General features: G+C 46.2%; 1 protein-coding gene across 1 annotated transcript in view; it reads left to right on the top strand.

Annotated features, from left to right (window-relative positions):
* Positions 1 to 15,328, top strand: part of LOC311144401 (nitric oxide synthase 1-like) — a gene marked incomplete at both ends in the record, with an annotated part of 74,010 nt that extends 58,682 nt beyond the window's left edge. Inside the window, 9 exons of the mRNA XM_084180410.1 lie at positions 4,128 to 4,206; positions 4,422 to 4,615; positions 5,138 to 5,307; positions 9,134 to 9,344; positions 11,826 to 11,913; positions 12,424 to 12,545; positions 12,806 to 12,954; positions 13,998 to 14,192; positions 15,206 to 15,328. Coding sequence (XP_084036536.1) covers positions 4,128 to 4,206; positions 4,422 to 4,615; positions 5,138 to 5,307; positions 9,134 to 9,344; positions 11,826 to 11,913; positions 12,424 to 12,545; positions 12,806 to 12,954; positions 13,998 to 14,192; positions 15,206 to 15,328 — 1,331 coding nt within the window. The remainder of the gene's footprint in view (positions 1 to 4,127; positions 4,207 to 4,421; positions 4,616 to 5,137; positions 5,308 to 9,133; positions 9,345 to 11,825; positions 11,914 to 12,423; positions 12,546 to 12,805; positions 12,955 to 13,997; positions 14,193 to 15,205) is intronic.
* Between the last annotated feature and the right edge of the window lie 1,653 nt (positions 15,329 to 16,981).

Here is a 16,981-nt window from a genome sequence, read left to right as displayed (position 1 = left end):
ATAAGTACTTCAGAAATCATTCATTAGCAAGTGTCATGTTACAGTTGAAGTCGGAAGTTTACATACACCCTAGCCAGATACATTTCAACTCAGTTTTTCCCAATTCGTGACATTTAATCCTAGTAAAAATTCCCTGTCTTAGGTCAGTTAGGATCACCACTTTATTTTAAGAATGTGAAATGTCAGAATAATAGTAGAGAGAATGATTTATTTCAGCTTTTATTTCTTTCATCACATTCCCAGTGGATCAGAAGATTACATACACTCAATTAGTATTTGGTAGCATTACCTTTAAATTGTTTAACTTGGGTCAAACGTTTCGGGTAGCCTTCCACAAGCTTCCCACAATAAGTTGGGTGAATTTTGGCCCATTGCTCCTGACAGAGCTGGTGTAACTGAGTCAGGTTTGTAGGCCTCCTTGCTCACACACGCTTTTTCAGTTCTGCCCACAAATGTTCTATAGGATTGAGGTCAGGGCTTTGTGATGGCCACTCCAATACATTTACATTTTAGTCATTTAGCAGACGCTCTTATCCAGAGCGACTTACAGTTAGTGAGTGCATACATTTTCATACTGGTCCCCCGTGGGAATTGAACCCACAACACTGGCGTTGCAAGCGCCATGCTCTACCATCTGAGCTACACGGGACTACAATACCTTGACTTTGTTGTCCTTAAGCCATTTTGCCACAACTTTGGAAGTATGCTTGTCCATTTGGAAGACCCATTTGCGACTAAGCTTTAACTTCCTGACTGATGTCTTGAGATGTTGCTTCAATATATCCACATAATTTTCCTTCCTCATGATGCCATCTATTTTGTGAAGTGCACCAGTCCCTCCGGCTGCAAAGCACCTGTCACGATCGTTAACGGATGAGACGGACCAAGGCGCAGCGTGATAAGCGTACATTTTATTTCAGTACACAACACGAAACAAAACAACAAACAAACGATACGTGAAGTCTAAAGGTATACACAACAAACCTATACAGAACAAGATCCCAAACCGACTAGTGCCAAACAGGCTGCCTAAGTATGGTCCCCAATCAGAGACAGCGAGTTACAGCTGCCTCTGATTGGGAACCACCCTGGCCAACATAGATCACCACAATCTAGAAACTAACATAGAAAATATAACATAGAAACACACCCTGGCTCAACATTTAAGAGTCCCCAGAGCCAGGGCGTGACAGCACCCCCACAGAATGATGCTGCCACCCCCGTGCTTCACGGTTGGGATGGTGTTCTTCGGCTTGCAAGCGACCCCCTTTTTCCTCCAAACATAACGATGGTCATTATGGCCAAACAGTTCTATTTTTGTTTCATCAGACCAGAGGACATTTCTCCAAAAAGTACAATCTTTGTCCCCATGTGCAGTTGCAAACCGTAGTCTGGCTTTTTTTATGGCGGTTTTGGAGCAGTGGCTTCTTCCTTGCTGAGCGGCCTTTCAGGTTATTTCGATATAGGACTCGTTTTACTGTGGATATAGATACTTTTGCACCTGTCTCCTCCAGCATCTTCACAAGGTCCTTTGCTGTTGTTGTGGGATTGATTTGCACTTTTCGCACCAAAGTACGTTCATCTCTAGGAGACAGAATGCGTCTCCTTCCTGAGAGGTATGACGGCTGCGTGGTCCCATGGTGTTTATACTTGCGCACTATTGTTTGTACAGATGAACGTGGTACCTTCAGGCGTTTGGAAATTGCTCCCAAGGATGAACCAGACTTGTGGAGGTCTACAATTATTTTTCTGAGGTCTTGGCTGATTTCTTTTGATTTTCCCATGACGTCAAGCAAAGAGGCACTGAGTTTGAAGGTAGGCCTTGAAATACATCCACAGGTACACCTCCAATTGACTCAAATGATGTCAATTAGCCTATCAGAACCTTCTAAAGCCATGACATAATTTTCTGGAATTGTCCAAGCTGTTTAAAGGCACAGTCAACTTAGTGTATGTGTCACGATCGTCTACCAGAGAGGAGGACCAAGGCGCAGCGTTGAAGGCGAACATATTTATTTAATAAATGATCACACGATCAAAACAACAAAACGATGACGTGACAGTCAATGGTAATACACAAACCAAACACGAACAAGAAACCACAATGAATGAGTGCCAAACGGCTACCTAAGTATGACTCCCAATCAGAGACAACGAGCTACAGCCGTCTCTGATTGGGAGCCACCCTGGCCAACATAGATCTACAAAACCAGAAAGTGAAACCTAGAACACACATAGACTATACACACCCTGGCTCAACATATTAGAGTCCCCAGAGCCAGGGCGTGACATTACCCCCCCCTAAAGGCGCGGACTCCGACCGCGCCCACCAAACACCACAGGGGAGGGACCGGGTGGGCACTCCGCTTAGGCGGCGGATCCGGCTCCGGGCCTGATCCCCGCTCCCTCTCCAACCCCCCAAAGTACCCCTGGTCCGGTCTGGCCCCGCTGGCCGGAGCTGGACTGCACACTGGTGGAGCGGATTGCTCTAGCTCCGGCGTGAAGCATCTGACCGGTGCCGGACCAGCCACCGGTGGAACAGGCACGGGCCGTGCCGGACTGACGAAGCGCACCACTGACTTGGTGCGGGGAGCAGGAACGGGCCGAGCCGGGCTGACGAAGCGCTCCACTGACTTGGGGCGGGGAGCAGGAACGGGCCGAGCCGGGCTGACGAAGCGCACCACTGACTTGGTGCGGGGAGCAGGAACGGGCCGAGCCGGGCTGACGAAGCGCACCACTGACTTGGTGTGGGGAGCAGGAACGGGCCGAGCCGGGCTGACGAAGCGCACCACTGACTTGGTGCGGGGAGCAGGAACGGGCCGAGCCGGGCTGACGAAGCGCTCCACTGACTTGGGGCGGGGAGCAGGAACGGGCCGAGCCGGGCTGACGAAGCGCACCACTGACTTGGTGCGGGAAGCAGGAACGGGCCGAGCCGGGCTGACGAAGCGCACCACTGACTTGGTGCGGGGAGCAGGAACGGGCCGAGCCGGGCTGACGAAGCGCACCACTGACTTGGTGCGGGGAGCAGAAACAGGCCGGACCGTACTGGGGACACACACCACTGGTCCTACGCAGGGATCTGGAATGGGCCGGACCGGACTGGTAACACACCCCAGTACCTCTCGCCGTGCCTCTACACCTTCCACCCCCTCTTCGACCAGTGGCCCCCGTAACCTGGCGGCCTCCTCTGCCAATCCGCTGGGCCGCTCTGCCGCGGTCTCCTGCTGGCCCGTCGTCCACGGCGTTAGCCCCCCCCTAAAAAATTTCTGGGCGTCTCTCCTACCCGTGGACCAGGTCTCCATGTCCCTCGCCAGCATTTCGCCCTTCTGCCACAATGTCAAGCCCTTCTCTTCCTCACTCGGCTTAACCCAGTCGAGGAGGCGAAGGAGATCTGCCAGAGATCTCCCTGGCGATGGCTCCTGGACACGCTGCTTGGTCAAATCTTGGTGGTTTCTTCTGTCACGATCGTCTACCAGAGAGGAGGACCAAGGCGCAGCGTTGAAGGCGAACATATTTATTTAATAAATGATCACACGATCAAAACAACAAAACGATGACGTGACAGTCAATGGTAATACACAAACCAAACACGAACAAGAAACCACAATGAATGAGTGCCAAACGGCTACCTAAGTATGACTCCCAATCAGAGACAACGAGCTACAGCCGTCTCTGATTGGGAGCCACCCTGGCCAACATAGATCTACAAAACCAGAAAGTGAAACCTAGAACACACATAGACTATACACACCCTGGCTCAACATATTAGAGTCCCCAGAGCCAGGGCGTGACAGTATGTAAACTTCTGACCCACTGGAATTGTGATACAGTGAATTATAAATGAAATAATCTGTCTGTAAACAATTGTTGGAAAACTTACTTGTGTCATGCACAAAGTAGATGTCCTAACCGACTTGCCAAAACTATAGTTTGTTAACAAGACATTTGTGGAGTGGTTGAAAAACGAGTTTTAATGACTCCAACCTAAGTGTATGTAAACTTTCGACTTCAACTGTATGTAAAGGGTGGAAAAATGACTATTTATCTGATCAAAGTGAATTTAGACATAGTATAGAATAGCTCAAAAGCTTTAATTGATGAAGCTTTGTGAATGTATCCTTCAACAGCACTATACAGCATCCACAAGAAGAAGGTCTATGGAGCCAAGATCGTACAGAGCGAAAACCTCCAGAGTTCTACATCCAAGTGGGTAGATTTAGTTCTCTCAGTATTCTATGGCTAGCTCAATAAGTATGTTTTTATGATTTTACTCTAGCCTTGCTTGATATGAGATGTTATAACCCCAAACTGTACAATGGTTACAAACTGTAACCACAAACTTTAACCTCAAACTCTAACCCCAAACTCTAGCCACAAACTGAAACCACAAACTGTAACCACATTTCTGAATCCCCTAGCAGTCGCTCCACCATATTTGTTAGACTCCACACAAATAACGAGGACAGCCTGGCGTACCAGCCCGGCGACCATCTGGGCATCTTCCCTGGAAACCACGAGGACCTGGTTTCGGCCCTCATAGAGAAACTAGAGGACGCCCCACCTGTCAATCAAATCGTTAAGGTGGAGTTCCTGGAAGAGAGGAACACAGCACTGGGTTAGTAGAACTCTATTTTATTCATATGACCTTTATTTAGAAAGCCCCACTTACACTCCATGCTCTTCATTCAATATTTGACAATAAAGAACAAACAGAGAGTTTGATATTGGATATGCAGGCCTTATTAGGATGATTTAGGGTGGTTTACATTATACACAGTGTACACTTGACTATTTCATGCTTAAATACTTCTTCTTTTTTTAAGCAGTGCTTAACATTTTACACTGGCATTCATAAGTTGTGTAGACTACTCATACATCATGCTATTGTAGCGTTATATTATTGATGCACAATAATAAATACTCCACTTGTTCTAAGGGGTGGCAGGTATCCTAGCGGTTAAGAACGTTGGGCCAGTAACTGAAAGGTCACTGGTTTGAATCCCGAGCCAACTAGTTGAGAAACAAAATCAGTTGATGTGCTCTTGAGCAAGTCACTTAACCATAATTGCTCCTGTAAGTCGCTCTGGATAAGAGTGTCTCTCAAATGTACTTTTGTGCTTGTTTTCTCCATTTGAAGGTGTGATCAGTAACTGGCTGGAGGAGCCTCGGATCCCCCCCTGCACTATCTACCAGGCCTTCCAGTACTTCCTGGATATCACCACGCCCCCCAGCCCAGTCCTGCTGCAGCAGTTTGCCTCCCTGGCCACTAACGACAAGCAGAGGAAGAAGCTAGAGACCCTCAGTAAGGTAATGAAAAGTTTTAACCGTATAGTCTGTATGTTTCACCATATGTACAGATGTAGAATCTGACCCGTATTGTCACAGCAAAAGAATCCTGCAGCAACAGGATTTGAACGTTTATTCCATAATGTTGTTTGATCGGTTGTTAGGCTATTAGCTGGCTAATAGTAGGCTACATGAAAAGTGCAATACTGTTAATATGTAACCGACCGGCTCGATTCAGTCTTATGTAGCAACATTTGAAATTGTGTTTTTTACATTGGATAAAAGTAGAGACTCAGAGCTAGAGAATGGTATATCATACACTACAGTTGAGGAACAATGGGAAAGTAATTCTGCTTTGAAAGTTGATAAACTTGTAACCTCACTTTTGAGAAAATGGCCTTTGAATGTTTTGGTACACCTACTGGAGACCTCTTCTTTGTCTTCACCCATTCAGCATTGTTCACACCCTCTTAAGCTTTAGCCCCACCCATCTCTTTAAGGTATGATCCGAGCGTTCTGTCCTAACAGCAGCAGTCAAGCACCCAAGCTAACTGGCTAACGTTGGCTAGCTTGCTAGTTACTTCCAGACACAAATGAGAGAACAGCTCACTCTGACCATTTTACCTGCCCTAGCATAGCTGGTTATGCTGTTTTTATGTTATCCAAAGCACTGATGACTGCAACTGTGCTGCTGGCAACAATTTACGCTTTTTTGCCAACGTTTACTGACACCGGCCATATTCAATGGGTGTTGAGTGTTTGTAAATTCGTCAGTCTGCACTCTGCCACACTCAGACGAGAGTGCTCTGAAATCGCAGTAGATATTCAGAGCGAATTTACCAGCTACGTCTATCAACAGTTGTCGCAGTGACATCATTAACATTCTATTAAATGGTTACTTTCATAGTGTACTGTCTGTAGCAAATAATGTTCTAGCTTTAATTATAATCCACATTTCCTGTTGCTGCAGGATTATTTTCCTGCTGTGGGAAACTGGTCAAATTAAGATAGCAAACCTGTATACGGTTCAGTACAGTTTGTTATCTGACGGAATTCAGTGGTAGGAAGATCCTAGTACCCAAAGGACATCTGGATTATTTATGCAGTTTGTAGTTCCATTGTGATTTTATGTTTAATAATGCATAGGATAGAATAACACAACATATTTAGATTCCAATTAGCATACACTTTTATCCGAAGTGACTTACAGTACAGTGAGTGCATATACAGTATTTCACTATGTGTGACCCCAGTGGGAATTGAACCCACGACTTTGGTATTGCTGGCACTATGCTCTAACCAACCCACGACTCTGGTGTTGCTAGCACTATGCTCTGACCAACCCACGACTCTGGTGTTGCTAGCACTATGCTCTGACCAACCCACGACACTGGGGTTGCTAGCACTATGCTCTGACCAACCCACGACACTGGGGTTGCTAGCACTATGCTCTGACCAACCCACGACTCTGGTGTTGCTAGCATAATGCTTTAACCAACTGAGGAACACTAAGGTAATTCCTTTCATTAGCATTCATTATATTCTTCACGCTTTTTCATGATGCCTTTGCCGCAGGCAGTGAGTGCACTGAACAGAGAGACAATACTTATTGGGAAGGTGGAAGTAAAAGCACCATCTTGGCTTTTACTACTTGCTATCTGATAATGGGAATTCTTTAATCCCAAAATGTAAACCTTTATAGAAACATGTTGTATGCCTCCCTGTTGAATGTGTTCTTCTTTTCAGTACTGTAGCTATGAATTTACACTTTAGCACGAAGCGGAAGCACCCTGTGCTCAAGGCACAATTGACAAGTCTATTCAAAATGTTTACCATAGAAACATGAAAGTGCCTTTATCTGTGTGATTGAAAACCGATTTGAAGCACTTTGCGCTTGTTGAAAATAACCTTATAGTAGACGAGCTTTAGCTTGCACAGACGCCATGGAATTTAAGCCCAGCGCTTGGTAACCCTCAGACACATATTCTCCCCATTCAGTGATTCCATACAGTTCAAAAACGTCCATTTTGGTGAATGTCTTAAACCGTTATGTTGGCCAGGAGAGTGAGTAACTCACTCTTTGTGGTTCAACTCATTCTAAAAAAAACTATAAAAAGGAATAAAAAAGAGATGTCAAGCCACAGTGGGATCTTCAATCAATCAATCAATTTTATTTTATATAGCCCTTCTTACATCAGCTAATATCTCGAAGTGCTGTACAGAAACCCAGCCTAAAACCCCAAACAGCTAGTAATGCAGGTGTAGAAGCACGGTGGCTAGGAAAAACTCCCTAGAAAGGCAAAACCTAGGAAGAAACCTAGAGAGGAACCAGGCTATGAGGGGTGGCCAGTCCTCTTCTGGCTGTGCCGGGTGGAGATTATAACAGAACCATGCCAAGATGTTCAAAAATGTTCATAAGTGACAAGCATGGTCAAATAATAATCAGGAATAAATCTCAGTTGGCTTTTCATAGCCGATCATTAGAGTTTAAAACAGCAGGTCTGGGACAGGTAGGGGTTCCATAACCGCAGGCAGAACAGTTTAAACTGGAATAGCAGCAAGGCCAGGCGGACTGGGGACAGCAAGGAGTCACCACGGCCGGTAGTCCCGACGTATGGTCCTAGGCCGGTAGTCCCGACGTATGGTCCGACGTATCTTCAGCTACTGGCTGTCCTTGCTACGTCAAGCCACAGTGGGATCTTCAGCTACTGGCTGTCCTTGCTACGTCAAGTCACAGTTGGATCTTCAGCTACTGGCTGTCCTTGCTACGTCAAGCCACAGTTGGATCTTCAGCTACTGGCTGTCCTTGCTACGTCAAGTCACAGTTGGATCTTCAGCTACTGGCTGTCCTTGCTACGTCAAGCCACAGTTGGATCTTCAGCTACTGGCTGTCCTTGCTATGTCAAGCCACAGTTGGATCTTCAGCTACTGGCTGTCCTTAATACGTCAAGCCACAGTGGGATCTTCAGCTACTGGCTGTCCTTGCTACGTCAAGCCACAGTTGGATCTTCAGCTACTGGCTGTCCTTAATACGTCAAGCCACAGTGGGATCTTCAGCTACTGGTTGTCCTTAATACGTCAAGCCACAGTTGGATCTTCAGCTACTGGCTGTCCTTGCTACATCAAGCCACAGTGGGATCTTCAGCTACTGGCTGTCCTTGCTACGTCAAGCCACAGTTGGATCTTCAGCTACTGGCTGTCCTTGCTACGTCAAGCCACAGTTGGATCTTCAGCTACTGGCTGTCCTTGCTACGTCAAGCCACAGTTGGATCTTCAGCTACTGGCTGACCTTGCTACGTCAAGCCACAGTGGGATCTTCAGCTACTGGCTGTCCTTGCTACGTCAAGCCACAGTGGGATCTTCAGCTACTGGCTGTCCTTAATACGTCAAGCCACAGTTGGATCTTCAGCTACTGGCTGACCTTGCTACGTCAAGCCACAGTGGGATCTTCAGCTACTGGCAGTCCTTGCTATTTTTGAACTCTGGACCTGATTGGCTCCCAGTGTCTGTGGCTTAAACGAGATACTCAGGCTAAGTTTAGATTATGACTAAAGCTGGAAAGCCCAAAGTATGTCAAAAGTCAATGATCCATAATTTCATCATCACATCAGGAGATTGGCTTGTTGTGAGTGCCATGTCTAACTGGAATATGTGTCTCACCTCTTTACCTTCTCTACCAGGTGTGTGGAGTTGGAGAAAAAAACATAAATACTCCTTTTCTCTGAAGCAATAACTTGTTTTTAGCATGGCTCCTTACACTAGGGTATATTGAATGCACATGACATTAACATACCTCCTCTCCTCCACCTCTCTACTCTCCTCTTCTTTCCTACTCCTCTCCTCCCAGGGCTTGCAGGAGTATGAGGAGTGGAAGTGGTACAACAACCCGACCATGGTGGAGGTGTTGGAGGAGTTTCCCTCCATCCAGATGCCCTCTACCCTGCTGTTAACCCAGCTACCCCTGCTCCAGCCCAGATACTATTCTATCAGCTCCTCACCAGACGTCCACCTAGGGGAGATTCACCTCACCGTGGCCGTAGTGTCATACAAAACCAGGGGTAAGGGCTGGCCGCTAGAATGCGTTGGGTTTACAGGAGTAGGATGAAGTTCCCTCATAGACACTGATCTAGTCAGTTTTACATGTTCCTTAGGCTACTCTTGTATTGTATTGGGGCTCCCTGTCACGCTCTGGCTCCGGGACTGTGTATTTTGAGCCAGGGTGTGTTCATTTGGTTGTGTTGTATTTGGTTGTGTTTCATTGTTTGGTCGTGTGACTCCCAATCAGTGGTAACGAGTGTCAGCTGTCGGCTCGTTATCTCTGATTGGGAGCCATATTTAAACTGTCAGTGTTCACCTTAGTGTTGTGGGTTTTTGTTCCTTGTCAGTCATTGTAACGGAGGACTTCACGTTTCGTCATTGTTTGTTGTTTTCGTGTTTAGGCTTTAATTTAATAAAGTCATGTTCACCTTCAACGCTGCGCATTGGTCCTCCTCATTAGACGATCGTGACAGAAAAACCCACCAAGATGGGACCAAGCAGCGTGTCCAGGAGCCGTCGCCAGGGAGATCCCTCACAGATCTCCTTCGCCTCCTGGACTGGGTCAAGCCGAGTGAGGAGGAGAAGGGCTTGACACTATGGCAGAAGGGCGAGAGGCTGGCGAGGGATATGGAGACCTGGTCACGGGTAGGAGAGACGCCCCGAAAATTTTTAGGGGGGGGCTCACGACGTCGGACCAGCAGGAGGCCGCGATAGAGCGGCCCAGTGGGTTGCCGGAGAAGGCCGCCGGGTTACGGGAGCCACTGTTCGAAGAGGGGATGGAGGAAGTAGAGGCACGGCGAGAGGTACTGGCGTGTGTTGCCAGTCCGGTCCGGCCCGTTCCAGATCCCGGTGTAGGACCAGTGGTGTGTGTCCCCAGTACAGTCCGGCCCATCCAAGCTTCCCGCACCAAGCCAGTGGTGTGCGTCGTCAGCCCGGCTCTGCCCGTGCCTGCTCTCCGCATCAAGCCTGTGGTGCGTCTCGTCAGCCCGGCTCTGCCCGTTCCTGCTCTCCGCACCAGGTCTGTGGTGCACGTCGCCAGCCCAGTCCGGCCCATTCCTGCTACTCGCAACAAGCCAAGGGTGCGAGTCGTCAGCCGGATTCAGCCCATTCCTGCTACTCGCACCAAGCCAAGGGTGCGAGTCGTCAGCCGGATTCAGCCCATTCCTGCTACTCGCACCAAGCCAAGGGTGCGAGTCGTCAGCCGGATTCAGCCCATTCCTGCTACTCGCACCAAGCCAAGGGTGCGAGTCGTCAGCCGGATTCAGCCCATTCCTGCTACTCGCACCAAGCCAAGGGTGCGAGTCGTCAGCCGGATTCAGCCCATTCCTGCTACTCGCACCAAGCCAGGGATGCGAGTCTTCAGCCTGGTGAGGCCTGTTCCGGCTCCACGCACCATGCAAAGGGTGCGTATCGTCTGCCAGGTCCGGTCCATTCCTGCCTCACGCGCCAAGCCAGGGGTGCGCGTCGGCAGTCCTGATCCAGCTAACTGGGTCAGATCGGACTGGGGACACTGCGGGGGGATTGTAGTAGGGTGGTGGTCAAGCCCGGAGCCGGAGCCGCCTCCGAGGAGCAATACCCACCCAGCCCTTCCCTATTTGGGGTGTAGGCGCGGTCGGAGTCCGCGCCTTTAGGGGGGGGTACTGTCATGCTCTGGCTCCGGGACTGTGTATTTTGAGCCAGGGTGTGTTCATTTGGTTGTGTTGTATTTGGTTGTGTTTCATTGTTTGGTCGTGTGACTCCCAATCAGTGGTAACGAGTGTCAGCTGTCGGCTCGTTATCTCTGATTGGGAGCCATATTTAAACTGTCAGTGTTCACCTTAGTGTTGTGGGTTTTTGTTCCTTGTCTGTCATTGTAACGGAGGACTTCACGTTTCGTCATTGTTTGTTGTTTTCGTGTTTAGGCTTTAATTTAATAAAGCCATGTTCACCTTCAACGCTGCGCATTGGTCCTCCTCATTAGACGATCGTGACACTCCCGAGTGGCGGAGCGGTCTAAGCACTGCATCTCAGTGCTAGATGCGTCACTACAGACCCTGGTTTGATTCCAGGCTGTATCACGTGATTGGGAGTCCCATAGGGCGGCGCACAATTGACCCAGCGTCGTCCGGATTTGGCCGGGATAGGCCGTCATTGTAAATAAGAATTTGTTCTTAACTGACTTGCCTAGTTAAATAAAGGTTAAATAAAATGTAAAATGTTGATACACCATTACTAGGGTTTTCAGTATGGTTATGGTTTGAGGCTCTATGACGCTAGAGGTAAGGGCTGTCCGCTTGGCTATGTATGGTGAAGGTTGTGATTTCTCAGAGTATGTGCACGATATGATGTGATGTGTGTGAAACTGAGTAATTTATAGTAATTTCCCTAAACTGGAGACAAATGCCCTGGGAACTGCATTCATTATGTGTCCTCTTCTTCAGTGTTAGTTTGCATATTTCTGTCGTTGTGGAGAGGAGGCGGTACGCAGGTGAAGTGGATGATGGGTAATTGTCTCTTTTCAGATGGAGCGGGCCCGATCCACCATGGAGTGTGTTCATCCTGGCTCAACAGAATAGAGGCAGAAGAAATAGTCCCCTGTTTTGTCAGAGGGTATAACATTGTGCTTCTTCTTCTTGTGTTTGTGTGTTGTATGATTGCTTTACTCTTATTGAATGAATACATGTCATTTTCTATGATTGTAAGTGGTGGTTTGGAATATAACTATAACGATAACAAATGTCAACATTGATTCTTATATGGTGTGTATTCATATGTGCCCACTCAGCTCTATGTCAGTGCAGGACACAACACTGTACATGATTATACCATATGATTCATATATGATTCATATACAACATTGACTCATATATGGTGTACTCTACAATCATTGACTAAAATTGTTGTTGTTTTTGTTACGTTTTCATTTCTGATAAAGAAAAATGCTTTGATTCTAGTGCTCTTAAAAATGTCTTGATTCGTAGACTTTATGGTGCATTCTACAATCATTTTGTAATTTTTTAAAATTTAAATTATGTTAAGCCTTGAGTTGTAATTTCTGATGGAAAAAATGCTTTGAATCTAGTGCTCTTAAAAATGTCTTGATCAAATGTCTGATTCTAGTGCGCCTACATTCCGACTGCCAAAGGACCACAGAGCTCCGTGTATCCTAGTTGGTCCCGGCACTGGGATCGCCCCCTTCAGAAGCTTCTGGGAACAGAAACTTTTTGACTACGAACACAATGGTTTGTGTACAAAATAGGAAAAGCACTCACACACTTTATCTTTATTGTTGCATATGTGTGGGAATTATTCGATAATGACTTAAAAATGTAAAATAAACCACACACTGTGCTGCCAGTATCACTTGTGCTTATTAAACTTTACAGACAGAAACTTTATAAATAAACACTGTAGTTTTTAGATGACTCTAAATCATTAAAGTTCAGTGAAAGGTGTAGTTAGTATCTGAACTTAAAAAGTAATGTGTTGTTTGCTTCCGTAGGGATCAAATCCTGCCCTATGATCCTGGTATTTGGATGCCGTCAGTCCCAGATAGACCACATCTACAAGGAGGAGGCTATCCAGGCTAAGAACAAGGAAGTGTTCAAAGAGCTATACACAGCCTACTCCAGAGAGCCTGGTAGACCAAAGGTACTGTTAACTTGAAAGACTTGGTTTAGTCCATTTGAGTTTAAACATGATAATTTGTCTTTGGCAGTAAACACACAGCAACACAGACAGAGGCCATGTGAGAGATAAGAAAGTGGATTTCTAAATAAAAAGTATGGATATCTCTATCCCTGTGTTTGTCTTTTCCCTTGACACCATGGGAGGCTGCTGAGGGGAGAACGGCTCATAATAATGTCCGGAACGGAGCAAATGGAATGGCATCAGATACCTGGAAACCATGTGTTTGATGTATTTGATACCATTCCACCAATTCCGCTCCAGTCATTACCACAAGCCCATCCTCCCCAATTAAGGTGCCACCAACCTCCTGTGCTTGACTCCCACTCTTACCCTCTTCCGGTTGTAAAATACTGTCCTCACACGGGCCACCATTTATGTCTCCCGAGTGGCGCAGTGGTCTAAGGCACTGCATCGCAGTGCTAGCTGTGCCACTAGATCCTGGTTTGAATCCAGGCTCTGTCGTAGCTGGCCGCGACCGGGAGACCCATGGGGCGGCGCACAATTGGCCCATGGTAGGGGAGGGACTGGCCGGCAGGGATGTAGCTCAGTTGGTAGAGCATGGTGTTTGCAACGCCAGGGTTGTGGGTTCGATTCCCACGGGGGGCCAGTATGAAAAAAAATAAAAAAATAACTGTGGGTTGCTCTGGATAAGAGTGTCTGCTAAATGACTAAAATGTAAAAATTATGAAACAGGAAATTATTTTGTGGTCCTCTGTAGCTCAATTGGTAGAGCAGGGCGCTTGTAACGCCAGGGTAGTGGGTTCGATCCCTGGGACCACCCATACGTAAAAATGTATGCACACATGACTGTAAGTCGCTTTGGATAAAAGCGTCTGCTAAATGGCATATTATATTATGTAGGATTCTAAACAAACCCGATGCTCCATCACTACAATCTGTTTGTTGCCTTCCACTCTCTTTGACCTTGTATCTCTCTCTCCCTGTTTAACACGATCTGATTTATTAAATCAGTCTCTCATTCTTCCTCTTGGTCTCTGACACAGACATATGTGCAGGATGTGCTTCGTGAGCAGCTGTCGGAAACTGTGTACCAGTGCCTGAAGGAGGATGGAGGACACATCTACGTGTGTGGGGACGTGGGTATGGCCGGGGACGTCCTCAAGACCGTCCAGCAGATCATCAAACTACAGGGAAACATGACGCTGGAGGACGCTGGGTTCTACCTCAGCAAACTCAGAGTAAGGACAATAGGCTTCGCTATACTGGACACTAAACTAACTAACAAACTAACCTAGCTGACTGACTGACTGAACGACTGACTGAATTACTTACCGACTGACCGGCTAGCTGACTGACTGAAACATACAGTACAAAGTAACTGTAAATCAAGCGATTTCGATTTGGGCATTGGCAGATTCTCACTTTTTGAGACGACTACACTCCATACACCTTATTATGGATGGTTTTCAGAATATGACACAGACACATTCACAGACACATTCAGGATTTTGTTCGGTGGGATTCAAAAGAAAACTGAAAGGAAGGTTGTTACATTACCGACTCAAAGAAAGAGAAACCAAAAACACAAGTTTCAAAGATTTTAATAAGCAAACCGGATAAAGACCACCAACTGTACAGACTGGAATCGAAGGTCCACATGAGCAAAATGGCTGGATCACTATTGACTGAGCAGAAGAGGCTATATAATCAAACTCATTTCTAAAGAGCTGCCTCCAACAGAAAACTAAGAAAATATTTTATCCAAGCCCTGGCTATTGAAAACATGTTTCAAGACAATACTGTACTGTACAGTACTCTGCACTCGACTGTATCCATCTTTCCTCTCTGTCCCCACTGATCCATCTTTCCTCTCTGTCCCCACCGATCCCACTGTATCCATCTTTCCTCTCTGTCCCCACCGATCACACTGTATCCATCTGTCCTCTCTGTCCCCACCGATCCCACTGTATCCATCTTTCCTCTCTGTCCCCACCGATCACACTGTATCCATCTGTCCTCTCTGTCCCCACCGATCCCACTGTATCCATCTTTCCTCTCTGTCCCCACCGATCCCACTGTATCCATCTGTCCTCTCTGTCCCCACCGATCACACTGTATCCATCTTATCTTCCTGTACCAATCTAACCTCACTCCATCTATGGTATAATCCTGTACTCATCTAACCTCACTTCATCTCTGCTATAATCATGTGCCCATTTTATTACACACACCTTATCTTCTCTCCTCGCAGGACGAAAACCGTTATCACGAGGACATCTTCGGTGTCACGCTGCGTACGTACGAGGTCACCAACCGGCTGCGTTCGGAATCCATTGCCTACATTGAGGAAAGCAAAAAGGACTCTGACGAGTGAGTCTTTAGTTTACCCCCATAGCTTCCATTATATTCCCCTCTTGTTCTTTTACAGCCACCAATCGTCCCCGGGACATCTCTGCTGTCTTTACATACTGTGACATACTTGTGGGAGGGACCTGCAGGCTGTAGATACACTGGATATGCAGCCACTGGTCTGGTTTATGATCGTTTTCAAAATGCAGAACAGGTAACCATAGAAACCAGTTGAAAAGGAATCCAACTCAACCAACCGGATTACAGTGTTAGCAAGTGGCTCTGTTTTGTTTTCTGTTCACGCTGTATATTTATAATTCCATTCCATTGTTCCTTAAAGGGGCAGTCTTCCATTGGTACATTTTTTGACTTTTAAATGAATGAAATACACCCATTGATTCTTGAAGAATCTAACTTAAAAATCCCTCATGGGCTTAGTTCAACTGTCGTACCCCATCAGAACCCAAATTATAAGCTTGTTTTACTCCATTGTTTGTAAACAATGTAATTGTAAGCAAACAATGTATAGCCTCAAAACATGGTTAAAACTCTACTTTTGATATCATGGCTGGTCAGTCCTTGCATCCCATAGCTCTGTCTATGAATTTGAGAGTGGTTACATTTCTCCAGCCCCATCCCTCAGCTTTTGTCCGAAACAGTGGATGGGTGGCATTTTGTTGTTGTTTGAACTGCAGATTGTGCCTTTAAAGATGTCCATATACATTTGTCATAAGAGGAGTGGAGAATTAAGTCTGGCTTGCACAATGCCTCATTAAAAAGCAGCATAATAATGTATGTGTGAAATGTCACTTGAATTTCTCAGTGTTGTGATCAAAGCCCTTGTTACCGAGTGAGCTGGATGAGTAATTCTCTCTCTCTCTCTCTCTCTCAGGGTGTTCTGCTCGTAGAACCATAAGTGGGGCTTCCGGCTCTTTCTGATGTGGACCAATCGGAAGGGCCGTACACCGACACTACAGCTGCTCGAGAATACTGTGCCAAGTTTTGTACTGTAAAAAATATGTGTGGGTTTGTTTTTGTTCTTTTTATATACCAGTTCAGCTTTGTCATGGTCAGTCAGGATCTGCACTTAGTCTGTAGCAAGATTTGAAACATTTTTTCCCCCAAGAATTTTAAGATGCGTTTTTTTGTTGTCATGTTTTGTTAAATTATTCCAAAATGGATTACTTTCTGATTTCATTATGCATCATAATGTGTACCTAGTATTATACCAGCCTCTTTGTTGATGCATGAGCAAGATGAGAACATTACTAAATAAATATACTATTAGCTATTTAATGTTAGAATCAAAACCTTTTGCTAAAGTTTTATATTTGCAGGACTACTTATGGTAAACAAGGTCACAATGTTTTGATTGGAGATCAAATTCCATTCCCAACCAACTGAATCTAGTGCATTTCAGCATATACTTTACAAGGCTGAACTCTTGTCAGTTTGAGCTGTTAGAGCGAGAGCGAGCGAGCGAGAGAGAGAGAGAGAGAGTGAGAGAGAGAGAGAGCGAGAGAGAAAAGATGTGATACATAAAGGGGTGCTTTGAAGAACTATGAACCACATTTGCTTGACAGTCCATCAAAATGCATTTGTTTCTCTGTCTCTCCGCCTGGCTGTCAGAGTAGCAGAGTTTTCTCCCCATTTTGTGGTCTGATTTCCAACAGTAACT

Source organism: Coregonus lavaretus (assembly GCF_964263955.1).
Source record: "Coregonus lavaretus genome assembly, chromosome: 17".
Classification (NCBI taxonomy): Eukaryota; Metazoa; Chordata; class Actinopteri; order Salmoniformes; family Salmonidae; genus Coregonus; species Coregonus lavaretus.
This window is presented reverse-complemented; position numbering and strand designations above follow the sequence as displayed.